A 15,087-nucleotide genomic window follows, 5' to 3' on the forward strand; every position below is an offset into this window, starting at 1 on the left:
AAATCTATCATCTATTAATATATTTAAAAAGTTGTATAAAAATAATTTTCAACTTATCAATCAAGGAATTTGATTGCAATATGTATTTATATATTGTTTTTTTTTAATTTTGCCAACATGTTTGTTTATAGTGCTGCGAAAATTTTGTTGGTAACGTGTATTTTTTTTTCTTTTTAAGGTACGAGCTTTGCTGTTATTATTATAATAATATTATGGCAAATTAATCGAAACTTTTAAGTATAACAAAAAACAGAACAAAGTTTTTGTCCAAAAATGACTTTTTTATTAGAAAACAAGAAAACCACCAAATAGAAAAATGAAATACCAATATATACAGAACATCAATTCTCTAAAATAAATGTTCATCTATTATGTCATTAAAAGTTGTCATGGCATATAAGCAATGATTGAAGATCAACTAACTACTTAAATTATGTTTAGGTTGCTAAATCTCTAACACACTGCAATACAAGACATATTGGTAGTCGAAGACTGCGTTATATCTTTTGATGCGGAATACATTTTAACCAAGCAAGTTCTATTATTGTTAAAGGATTGTCAACCGGAGGATTGTCAACCGGAGGATTGTCAACCGGAGGATTGTCAACCGGAGGATTGTCAACCGGAGGATTGTCAACCAAAGGATTGTCAACCAAAGGATTGTCAACCAAAGGATTGTCAACCAAAGGATTGTCAACCAAAGGATTGTCAACCACAGGATTGTCAACCAAAGGATTGTCAACCAAAGGATTGTCAACCCAAGGATTGTCAACCCAAGGATAGTCAACCCAAGGATAGTCAACCCAAGGATAGTCAACCCAAGGATTGTCAACCCAAGGATTGTCAACCCAAGGATTGTCAACCCAAGGATTGTCCCAAGGATGGTCAAATGGTTTTCTTCTGTATATCTGTTCACAGATAAAGTTTGATGATAAATGTATTCGATCACTATAACTTTTTTTTGGAGAGTTGCAGGGGAGGACCAAGTGGATTGTAGTTAGGCGCTAAAGTACTTTTACTACTTTATGTTATCTATATTGACTTCTGGACTTGCCTGGTGTTTCGTCGTAATGTAGTGTGGTCGAAATTGATTTACATGATTGCAACGACTGAATAACGGTTGATTAAAATATGATTCCATAACCTAATAAGTAGCATTTAAAACTACATTATTATCACTAACACTTCATAAACTGCGATGTTAAGTTAACATTTATACATTTAGTAAACATCATCAGTGAACTCCTTGCCTCCCATAGTAGTATTGTGGTATGTGTGCATCTGCCAGGCCTGTGTTCGGTTAGCCTGAATCGCTGGTCCCCAATTAGCTGTAGGTCTGCTGATTGTCCTCCAACGCTAATTAGGAACAAATTAGTAAAATTAATTGATTTGTTAATTATTACTTAATGCACTTAATCAGAAATACAGTAGATAGCCTATATAATGTTAATGCTGTGTTGCAACGTATACTGCGATGCAATGTTTTAAAAGTCAATTCAAAGATATAAAATTAAGAGTAAGGAGTACAGGTATAACACCCTTTATATAATTGGCCAGAGCAACACATGATGAACATAAAACATTGCTGAAAGAATAAGAATAAAGTAGCAGCGACACTGGAAAGGAAAGAGGTCACCAACAGGAATAAACAGGAAAGATATTCAGAAGAAGAACGCAATTCAGGGTAAAAGATATTCCTGAGAAGAAAGTAATACAGAGGAAAGCAATCAGAAGAAGCACATTGGAAGAAGAGATAGCAGAGAAAGATGAAAAGAGAAGAGAATGAAGAGATTGTTATGAGAATAAAGATATATCACAGAATGAAAGTAATTTAAAGAAGAGATACTAGAGAAAGAACCTGGTTAGAGGGAACACACGATTTAGAGGAAGAAAGAAATTATTATGGGAATAAAGATATACCACAGAATGAAAGTAATTTAAAGGAAGAGATACCAGAGAAAGAACCTGATTTAAGAGGAAAAACAAGATTTAGAGAAAGAAATAGAGAAGAGGATGGAAGAGATTTTTATGAGAATAGAGATATACCAGAGGATGAAAGTAATTTAAAGGAAAAGATACCAGAGAAAGAACCTGATTTAGAAGAGAAAACAAGATTTAGAGAAGAAAATAGAGAAGAGGATGAAAGAGATTTGTATGAGAATAAAGAGATACCAGAGGATGAAAGTAATTTAAAGGAAGGTTTCCCAGAGAAAAAACATGATTTAGAGGGAACACTGAGAAAGAACTTTATTAGAGAGAACACAAGATTTAGAGAAAGAAACAGAGAAGAGGATGAAAGAGATTGTTATGAGAATAAAGAGATACCAGAAGATGAAGCATTTCAAAGGAAGAGATAGATGGAGAACGTGGTTCAGATATACACCAGAAGAACCGAAATACTTACTTGGACAATGCTTCCACTAGCTTTGATGAACTCGTATAACATAACCAAGGGAATGAAAATAAGAGTAAGCCCAATTGTAATCCAGCCAACCACACGTCCCCACACTGGATATAATTCGTCGTTGTATGTTGGCTCACTCCAATTCATCCAATTGTACAGTAACACAAACTGAAAACAAATATTATAGTTTTTACATAAATTCGTTCTCAAACACAATTTTGTATGCACAATTATAATAATTAAGAGCTCAAGCTAGTAATTTTCTTCTAGTTTTACTATAATATCGTTGATTATAAGGTTTTAAGCTCTGTCTACACTATCAAACTTTATGTAACAAACAAAACATTGCTAAATAACCCATCACCCAAGATCATAGTTTTAACCTAATGGTTTGTTTAGATAATTGATAAATAACAGAATGAGAACGATAACGATAACCAACAAGTTGACATTTACGGCCTAGTCCAGTTTTGCATCAACTGTGTATGGTACATACATAAACAATTAATATATTATCGTTTTGTTCTAAATAAAATTACTTACGAGAAGCAAAGATGGAGAAATAACTGTCCAGTTCAATTGCCACCAGAAGAACATTGGGAAGTTGTAAACGCAGGAATCCCCAAGCATCGATCTGATGTCATTTGTAAATCGCTTAATGCCATACACCCACGAGATGGCAACAAGCTCAAGGAGGCCAAACATGATCAAGCCGATACTTGGCGCGTAAGAATCGATCAGAGAAACCCAGTAAGCTCCTGCCCTGGTGACACAAATAAGACCAAGGACAAAACCAATCAAACAAACGAAGAATGTAACCAAAGTCTTATTCTTTTGCAAGTACTTGGGGCAACTGTCGCATATAGCTGTAACAACCGTTTCGATAATCACCATCTACAAAAAAAGTCAAGTATATTACCATCTATAAACTGAAGGAAAAAATATAAACATAGCTAACCAAGAATCTGTTTTCGTGCCGAAAGGCAGTGTATACCTATCTGACATAGTAGGAATAAAACTGTCAAAATGGCATGGGGTTAAACGGAAATATGGCAGCACTCGAAATGAAGGGAAAGTTGCGGTATGTGCCGCCCGCGATTTTTTTTTTCGTACATAAGTTGGGGACCCCATCATGAAACGTCACAAAATAAACATGAATAATTCATCAGTTAAATTTTCTTGTTCCGTGTGCACCCAAAGCGTATAGCAACAAGAAGTGATTACACAAGTTACACGGAGTTTGTGTGGATTGTCGAAATAATCAGCCTTTAGTTTATGGTGTTTTTAATATAGTTTATTACTAAAGAATTACGTGTTAAAATTATAGTTTTTATTGATACTATTAGGCCTAATTACTAGTCTCTAAACCCCTGTATATTCTAGTAGTAGCTGTGTGGGTACGGTGTGTGTGACTTGTGTCTTTGGGCTATGTCCAATTACTACTTATTTTAATGTTTTGCCTAGCTGTCGATTAGCCTCGACACATTTTGCATAGTGGTGTGTGTGAAGAAGAGTGCGCGAAGGCAATCACGTGAATTGACCTAGAATCCTAGGTCTATTATTGTAGAAAGAATCGTATCGCAGTTGTTGTTCCGTGTGCACCCAAGCGTTCTTGGACATAGCCCAAAGAAAGCTTAGACCCACAAGAATAAAGAATGTGTATAATTTGTGTACTGTATTTTTTTAATTCTGCTATCAATTATCAAACAATATGCAATGTACTCAAAGGAACTTTAAAAATGCGCGTATATGAACACATGAGATGGGAAGATTTGACCCACGAGAATAAAAAATGTATTTTTGTGTAATGTTTATTGTTTAATTTTGCTGACTTATTACTCGGATTGTGTCATACCAAAGATAGTGTAACTATCTTTGGTCATACCTAACACACACACACGTCACACACATCCACACAGCTACTACTAGAATAGACATGGGTTTAGAGACTAATAATTAGGCCTAATAGTATTAATAGAAACTATAATTTTAACACGTAATTCTTTAGTAATAAATTATATTAAAAACACCATAAACTAAAGGCCGATTATTTCGACAATCCACACAAAACGCCGCTATTCTTCAACAGCGGAGATAGGCCTAGAATCGTACCGCACTTGTGTAATCACTTCTTGTTGCTATACGCTTGGGTGCACACGGAACAAGAAAATTTAACTGATGAATTATTCATGTTTATTTTGTGACGTTTCATGAGGGGGTCCCCAACTTATGTACAAAAAAAAAATCGCGTGCCGCCCACACATGTGCACAATTCAGCCCAGTACGCTGAAAGTTGCAGGTTATTCCCCATTCACAAATCTTACCTGGCTGTCCATTCCCAGTGTAATCAACATCAAGAAAAATATGATAGCCCAAAAGGTAGATCCTGGAAGAAGCGACAATCCCTCTGGATACGCAACAAACGCCAATCCAAATCCTACGAAAAATAAATATTAAATTTAAACATGTTTAGCAATTTCACCAAGCTAAAAATTGCTTTCTCTGTATACATCATTAAGGTAAATTGACACAGACAAGCGGTAGCGGTAATAAAGATTGATACATATTCCACATGGGACAATCTACGCGGTTTTCCGCTTACCATTACCGCTCGTCTGTGTAAATTTGACAGTTGAATTTAATCTCTGATTTCGTGAGTGTAAGTAATTTGTGCATTCCGGATAAAGTATACTTGGATAAAAATATATCAATATGCAACATCATGGAGCATCTCTTGGGAAGTCGTTGAATCTATAGTTGAAGTCCTACAAAAACCGACCGTTCATTCATTGTGGTATATATATATTTCTGCTTATACAACCCCATGAAAAGCTACATGAAATATGTTATCAACATACCAGAATCAACAACATCTGGAACTGCTTTTCCCTGTTCTTTAGCAACGTGGCCAAGTACGGAGAAAATTGCGAAACCAGCAAATATACTAGTGGCACAGTTTGCGATTGAAACAAAGACTGAATCACTGGAATAAAGAAGATACAACATTTTATTTTCTCGCAAATTATCTAGAGAATGGCTTGTAACTTGAACAAATATAGTGCAGTATATTTAAAAATGACACCACCTAAAACATAAGAAGCGACCATTATTAATATATATCATAATAATAGTGAGTTAATAGAAGGCCTCTCAAGTCAGCTGCTGTCGTACAGTTACACTCGTATAACAAAATAAATAAAATGTTTGTGAATATTAGCCTGTACGCGTTAGAAATTGTTACATATCGCACATTGCGACAACGCAAAGATGAGAAAACATTTCTATTTGCGATGACCATGGTGCTAGTTCATGTGCCATTTTCGTTGTCTGTGCTTGTGGGGATACGTTTATGTCCTAGGTTGTCGAAAAATATAAAGATTTCTACTTTAATGTAGACATATACTGATTCTACTATAGTAATACTCACAAATAACCATTGTTGTGAAATCGATTGTATGAAGAAAGTGTGACCAAACCGCCCCAAGCAGCACTGAGAGAGAAGAAGATCTGTGTAGCTGCATCAAGCCATACCTACAGAGAATAAATATAGGCCTATGTTTTTACATATTTTTATTAGATGACTTTTTAACATTATCTATCAATATCAGTCAAATTATAAATTTATACAGTATTTTTTCTAACTACTACCTTAATTGTGTTTTAGAAAACACTGCATGTTAACAAATCATAACAAATTTAAATTATTGTGTATGAACTAACTGAACGGTACACGATGTGAGAACCTCAGTAATTCGGCAACTACCCCATCCGATCAGTAATGTGTGTAATCTGTGTTTAATTCTTCTGATTACGCATCTTGAAGAAATCCGGCAAATTTCACCCGTGTTCAGAATTACAGAAGTTTCTTACGGGGGAAATGTCAAACTGGTCCATAAGATACATATACGTTTGAGCCCAAAATCACTATTTTACTAACCTGTGGAGTTGTAATATCATCCCATTCAGGCTTAATGAAGAAATCAATTCCGTCACCTGCGCCATCGAGTGTCACACCACGAATAAAAAGGGCCAGCAACACAGCATACGGGAATGTCGCAGTGAAATAAACAACCTAAAAAACACGTGAATCCTTATATTTATTCAAATTAATTTTTTTGTTAGTATTTTTGATGATTTAAAGTAATTATAATAGAACTTTTAGACGAAATCTAACGAACTCATTTGACGTCATACCTTTCCAGATGATTTCACTCCTTTGACAAGACTTAAAAAGACAAGAATCCATGCCAAAAGCAGACAAAGAACAAGTTCCCAAACAAGTCCACCTGTATCGTTCATTGATTCGGATTCTTGCAACACACCACGTCTGAAAACAACCAAAGAAATACGATTAGACTTCGTATTAATTGATTTCGAAATATTTGATTTACCTACGATTTGTCAGTGAAACTGGAAGTACCTACTGCGCCTGTGTGGCTATTTGAACATCTCTGTGAACCAAACTTTAACACGATTAGTATAAATTACCGGTAATAGTGGTGCATTTTTAATGCTGGTTTTTGGTTCTTGTAATTATTTTATTTAACAACGTAGGCCTACCAGTATAGTTCTCTTACAAATTTTCATTGGCATAAAGACATTTTATGGAGCCGACAACATGGAACAAATGGAATGGTTAAAGATAGTTTAGCAAAATACTTACTTCCAATATTCTTCAGTTGGTCTCTTTCTGTAGTCTGAATACGTATCAATATAATTTGAAGTGTCCCATGTACCGTTTGCATACACGACATTGATCTCTCCCAGTTCGGAATTCGTCAAACCGAGCTCTGTGATATTTTGACACGTTGTCTCTATCATGATTTTGCCAGGTTGACTTAAACACTGTGCGTACTTCAGGGTACAATTTACGGTGTTGAAATCGTGATCGCAGTGCTCCCAAGGTAGATTTGATGTGAATGACGCAAACATGTAATATATTGCGTAACAGATGATCACATTGTAATAGATACCGACAAAGGCTGATGCTATAACCATGCCGAACCCAATACCTGTACATGAAAAAATGTCTTTATTATTATCTCAATACCCTAAATATCCTAACTATTTTTTAGAATCAAGGAACATGTTGCGTCCTACAGTCTTCGAGCAATTTCTTAAGCCTATTTCGCCGATTTTGATCGATTTACCTAAACCTTTTCAAACAAACCTCTAAACATAGGAGAAGCTCTCCAAACAGTGATGGGGCCTTGGCTACTGTACTGGCCGAGACAGACTTCGAAAAAGAAAATCGGCATTCCAGCAAAGAACAACATAACCGCATATGGTACCAGGAATGCGCCTAATAATCAGGAAAAAAGAGTATATATGTTATTTATGTTTATTTTTTCCATCAATTTTAGGTCCATATATAACACATTAAACTTATTTTTGCATAGATTAACATATCTAAAATACTCTTGCTTTTTTGTTCTCAATAATTTTGTTTAGCCTACTCATTAATTTTACTTACCACCTCCATTAGAATAAGCCAGGTAGGGAAACCGCCAAACATTTCCCAGACCGACAGCATACCCGAGACAGGACAGAATAAAGTCGCATTTATTAGACCAGTTTCCTCGGGTTGGATTCTCATCCGAGCCTCCAGTTAGACTCACTTGGTCATCCTAAGAACAAATTAATGTGAGTGGTAAATAAAAGTGTGGTCATATTCCAGTCTGATGAAGACATTGTCTGATGAAAACAAGTCAATGACGCAAGATTGGGCCAGTGATTTTTTTCTTTTCTTCTTTTATTAGGCCTAAACTTTGTTTAATGAGGGTGACTCATAATAGCTAAGGCTGACATGCACGGGGCTCTCAACACTTTTATAAAACGGGAACAATACATACATGAAAAACGAGAAAAAGAATGACAACAAATAATGAAAATAAATAAGGCCAATAAATAATTTTGAAAATATATAGAAATACAACAAATGATATCGCTCTTTTAAATATATAAAGTGAAACTTATTTGTCCATTTCTTTATATATTGTAATAAAACTTTCAATATCATGCTATTGAGCTTGAATTATAGAAGTGGATCACAGAAATACGGATTGTGCATCAAAGACATCGAACATATTTAAAACGGTCCAATAAAAGGCAAACTTATAGTATTTTTATCTGTATTTATATAAAATTTAATTTTTATATTGTTTCAAAGATTATTCTTTAGTTTCATAAATCTTACTAAAGTTTCCATTTTTTCCTATTTAGACTTTTGATTTAATTAGCCAAATGTGGAATTATTAATGGGATATCTAAATTGGTATGGAAATATATGGATGAGGACGGGAATGTATGGATGTTCTGAATGAATAAATAAATAACTATACAACTATCACGTCGTATACCATTGTGTCTTACAGTAGTCATTCCAAATATCGTACGTACAGCATACATTTGAATTATTTATATATTCATTTCTATCAAACTTAAGAAATCTTATACCAAATAGTTCAGTCTAAATGTATTCTTCCGTGGTGATACTACACTGACAATCTGTTGACGTAACAATACATTTCACACTTGATTTCTCTTTGAACACTTAAAGCCATTGAACCGAACATCGACAATAGGTATACAGAACACCGAGCTCAATCCTTTTGTGGTCGGTACCAATCCCTTAATGACACTTTATAATGTATAATACGTGAAGTAATTTTCTGATTGATCGTAGGCTAAAATCCAAACAATACTGGATATTATGATCAACTAGTGTTCCCAACATAACATCCACATAGATGAAGAAGCCTCATCTATTATAGTGGACATGTCTATACTTCGGCTTTTAGTAGATAGAAGATTAAAACTTTTTTGTAACAGAAATTTATTCATATTTCAAATTAATTAAATTTCAGTATATCACTGGTTAGAAGTAATATACATAATGAATTCTTATTCATAACTGTAATCATAATGCATCTTTAGTATAACAACTATGTTTGTTAGTATACTACATTCGAATGAATGTATACACTGTATCTTAGAATTGCCGAATAATATCTTCATTTACTTTATTTTTTAGTTTGAAACTATTTTGTCAGTAAACAATAGAAAATTATAATAGGTATTGTAGAAAGAAATCAAAAGACAATTGACCGTAGGAAGAAAAAAAAAGATCGCCTGGTACAACTGATGTCATCTGGAAGTTAGAAAAAGAAAGATTTCAACCATTAATACTGTAGTAGCTGAATAGTAGCCGACTATGTTATTGATCGAACTCCTACCAGGGAGGTATACAAACAAATATGTCTATACCTCCCTGCTCGAATCATCAAGAATACAGATTATACGCTCGAGTGCAAATAAATTAAATAACAAGATAAATATAAATCTGTCCTTTTAATTCCAACAGTGTCACAGTGTTCTCTTCCATGGTATTAATTTAGTGTTTCATGCATTTTTATTATTTTCGGACCTCTCTGCGTATCATACGGGTAAAAAATACTCTGGCAAAAGTCATTGTTTGTAGCGATTATTTCTGTGCAGGCTTAAGCCGAATACAGTTGGTTTAAGCCGCCATGCTTTAAACATGTTTGAAACCTATGCATTAACCAACAGCTGTTGCGTCATGACCGTTAATTACCATCAACATTTTAAAATATATGAAATTATTATTTTACTATTTATAGGCCTATATCATTACTTGAATGATCACATCATAGAAATACAATTATCTCCATGATCCCTTACTTCACACATGATAATGAATGGTATTAGCGTCAGACTATTATGTAGACAGTATAATATTGACAATAATGTAGGTAAATCGATAGGAATTTGAATGACAGAAAAGCCTACCCCTTTACTCGCCATATTTGCAGCTCCGCCTTGTATGTTTATTTCTTGCTACCAACACAGAAAGATTGACGAGATGAAAAGCAGTGAAAACTTCACTTCGACGGGTGTAAAACCTCTCCAAACTCTGTCAACTGGGTTGGGTTTCGGTAGTGCGACACAGAAGGAGTGATTCACCTCTATTCACCGTACTGAAAATAATTGTTCTTTATTTCTGCGCAACGACTCATGCAATTCACTGTTATGCTAATTGTATTGTTTACGTGGATTAGAGGGATACAATTCAATAGTCATATTTATTGGTTTTATGTTTGAAAAGAACATGTATTTGAACTGTCACCAGTTAGCATGGCTACTGGCGTACTTCTTGAACCTGGAGTAGTGCACTTACCTAGTGGCTTACGAAGATTACATTAATGTGCCTAGGCTACGATGATAATTATTACACAACTAATGTCGAAATATTGCGTGTATTCATTCTTATTGTAAATCTTAATTTTTATTACTATTATTATTAGTATCTGACGCATTAAGTTAAAAAAATAAAATGGAACTACTGTACTTTACATTTACTGTACAGCCTATTTAAATATTTAAATTTGAATCTAACACCGTTATACATTTTTTTTATCATCAAACAACATACATTACAATATATTGTAAACAGCGCATGATGGCCCTACACGGACTGAGGTAAAACATAACAATCTTTTTACCTCTATATGGACAGGACAGGAGGAAACTTTCTCTGAAATCGGAGATCTCTATTCTTAAACTTTTGTAAAGTGACAACATGTGTTTTGCTGAAAAGTGTGCGAATTTGTGATATTTGTTTCTTTAACGATTTCAGTTATTTGTAAAGCAAAACGCTAAAAAGCAGAATATGAATTGGAGGAATTTCTTTCTTCCATTCCAGTTCCAGTCATCCACTAACAACGATAAAAATACTAAACTATGAAAGGTTTACAAAATTGGTTTATAAATTGAAGTCACAAAATGAGTTTTATCGTGACAAACAATTCTTGCAATTGTATCGCTATTTATCATCTTGTAGCTTTGTTATAGTCCTATTGTGGGGTCTTTTTTGTTATTGCACACAAAAGCAGCTTAAGTTATAGTGCACTTCTGAACCTTGGAAGAACACGTTGGAATGTCGGGTTTATTTAATATGATTAGGCCTATCAATAGTGGATATGACCCGACATTTTTCACTTCCTTTTTGGTTTGGTTTCATTTTTTTTTTCTATTTTGGCTATAATAAGCCTACTGAGCTGGAAATTTATTCTTCATTTTGTTAAACAAAGTACAGAATAACAAATATACTACGCAAAAATAAAAAATATTGCATATAAAAATATATAAAATACAACAAAATAACCAATGATTGGCTGGTATTCGGGCCGGTACCCTTTGCTGCCATGAAAGGGTGAGTATTCGTAAAACTAACGTTTTATTTGAATAAATTGTTATAAAAAAGTAATTGAAAGAGATCCTATTTATTCAAATTGTTCGTAAAGGTTTTTAGGGGGTGGGGCGTTTATTTTTGGGTGTAAATGGTATCATCAAAAAATTCCTCTAGTATGAAGAAATGCAACACAATTAATATTAAGTGGTCTATAATCTATGTAGAGGGCGTTTTATTCCTTAGTTTTTATTTACAGGGGGCGCTCTTTCCGGGCTTTAAATTTCTCAACACATGAGGTATATTCAGAGCGTCATTTCGACGATCGAGCATTCTCTACTTCTACGGAGCGCCATTTATGCCTTTATTTACTTCCGAAATAGAAATAGTACTACGGTAACTTGTTCAGTGGACCAAATTTAGCACCAGTGGGGAACAGTGATATCAAATAGAAATAAGTCACTAATTTTAATATCTTTTCGTATGTTAATACAATGTGCTCAAGTGGACCCAATTTGGAGCCAGGGGAGCATAGTGATATAAAATAGAAATAATTAGTCACTGAATTTTAATATCTGTTCGTATGTTAATACACACTGTACTCAAGTGGACCCAATTTGGAGCCAGGGGAGCACAGTGATATAAAACAGAAATAAGTCACTGAATTTTAATATCTTTTCGTATTTTAATACACTTTGCTCAATTGAACCCTATTTGGAGCCAGAGGAGTACAGTGATATAAAATAGAAATAAGTCACTGAATTTTAATATCTTTTCGTATTTTAATACAATGTACTCAAGTGTACCCAATTTGGCACCAGGCGAGCACAGTGATATAAAATAGAAATAATTCACGGAATTTTAATATCTTTTCGTATGTTAATACACTGTGCTCAAGTGGACCCAACTTGGAGCCAGTGGAGCACAGTGATATAAAATAGAAATAAGTGACTGAATTTTAATATCTTTTCGTATTAAAGCATATTTGAATACCTACCGGTATGGTACCATAGATGTTCGACAATACAGTGTCACATATCTCTATTTAAAAAAAAAAACAATATTCAAAAAAATAATATCCGTCGAGGTTTGAACCCCAGCCGATAGCACTCAAAACTGAGCATTACCCGTTACGCCACCAAGTACATGACTAAAAAGCTGATAATAGTCTATTTATACGTGTATTACGTAATTGACCATTACGTCATAAATATCCTATTAACCTTCTTAAAACCAAAATGATCAGTTAGCTCAGTCGTCTGAGCGTCGTGTTAACAACACGTATGTCGTGGGTTCGATTCCCACGCTGGTCGGTGGAATAGAGTTAAGGCTATGCGAGCCACTGTGTTTGGGGTTCACAGATCATACGTCCCCCTTTCCACCACACATCATGAGGCGACAACATCAATGCATCTGGTGATGTGGTGGAAACGACCCCAAAAGGCTGTGGCAGGGCCTTAGTGCTGAGGCAGGGAGAGCACATTTACCATCTTTTTTTTTTTGCTCTTGCCAACTGCTTTGATGGTATAAATTTTATGTTTAGCGCCCTCAATTTATTTTAATGTTATAAAAGGGAATTAATTCTTTTCGTTACGTGTTTAGAAGAGAATTAATTTTATCTCATCGTAGTTTGGTATGCCGTGGGTTTGTTATGCAAATGAGTGTGCACATGTGCTGTGGGAAAGGTGGTATTGTTAGTTATTCGCGACCAACACACAACACAATTTTTATTTTGTTAATCTTTTACATTAGAATTGTAATTCTACCGTTACACATTATAGTGTATTTTTAAATATCCGTTTTATGCAAGATATTGTATTGTAGGCCTACTAATATGTTGTGAATAAAAGTTTATGGCAGAATAAATAAATAAATAAATAAATATATTTTAAGGAGATCTTCGAAATTGAAGCATATATGAAGTCGAGTTTTTTTTAAACCCAGCCTAAAATTCGCATCTGGATAGTTGAAATTTAACATTATAATTATCAAAGGTGATATGATAAATCTAATTGTTTTCTAAATTATAGAAATATTAAAATGAGTAAGTAGGCTTTTGTGTGCTAGCTCTGTTTATATTTCATAATTTTGTTTTGTCGAATTACCGTCACGGCCGCGTGCATTGCATTTCTCACACTTGGGAAACAATCACCGTTGTATGGCTGGTCCTGAAGACTTTTATATTTCGTTTCATAATTTCCGGGGACTCCGCTTTCATTCTTAGCTCTGGCCCAACCATGGTGAGCTTAACTGGAGACTTAATATTTAATTTCATATTTCAATAAATATTTTTTTCAAAATTGTCTTGGCTCAGCCCCAATCATGGTGGGGTAGTGAAGACTCTTATATATCATGTTTCAAAATACAATAGGTGTCATTTCTGGGGACCTTGTAGCTATTTTAAACAGTTTGGTAAGCCCTGCGTTGTTATGCAAATGAGTTTGTGCAGGTGTAATGGGGAAGATGGTATTGTTAGTTCTACGCGGTGAACACGCCACAAAATTAAATTTAAAAGTAAAATTTTGATTTTGTTAATCTTTATTAGAAATTCAAATCATGTAAAGATACAATTTTCCGGGCGGGAATCTAGAAACCCCCCTCCTTTAGTTTACAGAATTAGTAATCTTGAAAAGAACCCCACGTGGAAAAGAAGATTATCCGTTGAAAAGAAGCCACCGTACCCAAGAGTACTAAAAAATGAGGAACATTCGGGGTGTTATGGTGCCTATCTAATGGAAAAATGAATGTCATACACTTTTGATTATGATTTAAGGTCCACTTGCCTAGGCCTGACATTTTCAACCCTCCAAATATCTCTCTTTAAAAAAAAAACAATATTCATAAAAAGAAATATCCGTAGAGGTTCGAACCCCAGCTGATACCATTCAAAACTGAGCATTACCCGTTGCACCACAAACTGAAACATGACTGAACAGCTGATAATTGTCTATGTATACGTGTATTACGTAATTCATCATTACATCATAAATATTCTATTAACCTTGATAAAACCAAAATGATCAGTTAGCTCAGTCGCATGATCAGTTAGCTCAGTCGCCTGAGCGTCGTGTTGACAACACGTATGTCGTGTGTTCGATTCTCACGCTGGTCGGTGGAATTACCAGATGCACTAGTAATGCATCTGGTAATGATGTGGTGGAAACGAACCCAAGGCTGCTGCAGGACCTTAGTCCTGAGGCAAGGAGAGCACAATCTTTACTCTTTTTTGGGGGGCTTTCGCTATATGTATTTGATCTCGTAAATTTTATGTTTAGCGGCCTTAATTTTAATGTAAAAAAGGAATTAATTATCTTCGGTACGCGTTACGTGTTGAGAAGAGAATGTATCTCTCATCATAGTTTGGTATGACGTTCGTTGTTATACAAATGAGTTTGTGCAGGTGTAGTGGGGAAAATGGTATTGTTAGTCATTCGCGGTCAACGCACCCCACTGTTAAATTTTGATTTTATTAATC

The 15,087-nt window shown here is 34.6% G+C and overlaps 1 protein-coding gene across 1 annotated transcript; it reads right to left on the bottom strand.

Moving 5' to 3' along the window:
* Positions 1-260: 260 nt before the first annotated feature.
* LOC140046996 (sodium- and chloride-dependent neutral and basic amino acid transporter B(0+)-like) lies at positions 261-10,385 on the bottom strand. Its single transcript, XM_072091791.1, has 12 exons — positions 10,214-10,385; positions 7,878-8,031; positions 7,575-7,706; positions 7,068-7,416; positions 6,599-6,731; positions 6,342-6,476; positions 5,832-5,935; positions 5,263-5,387; positions 4,729-4,841; positions 2,948-3,298; positions 2,405-2,572; positions 261-1,356 (listed from the first exon to the last, which is right to left on the bottom strand). The coding sequence occupies exons 1-12, from the start codon at positions 10,226-10,228 to the stop codon at positions 1,222-1,224; spliced, it is 1,914 nt and encodes a 637-aa protein (XP_071947892.1). The 5' UTR covers positions 10,229-10,385; the 3' UTR covers positions 261-1,221.
* Positions 10,386-15,087: the final 4,702 nt, after the last annotated feature.

Source organism: Antedon mediterranea, chromosome 4 (genome assembly GCF_964355755.1).
Source record: "Antedon mediterranea chromosome 4, ecAntMedi1.1, whole genome shotgun sequence".
In the NCBI taxonomy this organism is placed as follows: domain Eukaryota; kingdom Metazoa; phylum Echinodermata; class Crinoidea; order Comatulida; family Antedonidae; genus Antedon; species Antedon mediterranea.

Bases quoted from the DNA above. Each gene is read 5' to 3' on its own strand.
- LOC140046996 (XM_072091791.1), bottom strand. The intron at 4,842-5,262 runs GTATGTTGATAA...TATTTTTCGTAG, and splicing joins TCCAGATGTTGTTGATTCTG to GATTTGGATTGGCGTTTGTT. The intron at 2,573-2,947 runs GTAAGTAATTTT...ATTTGTTTTCAG, and splicing joins TTTCTCCATCTTTGCTTCTC to TTTGTGTTACTGTACAATTG.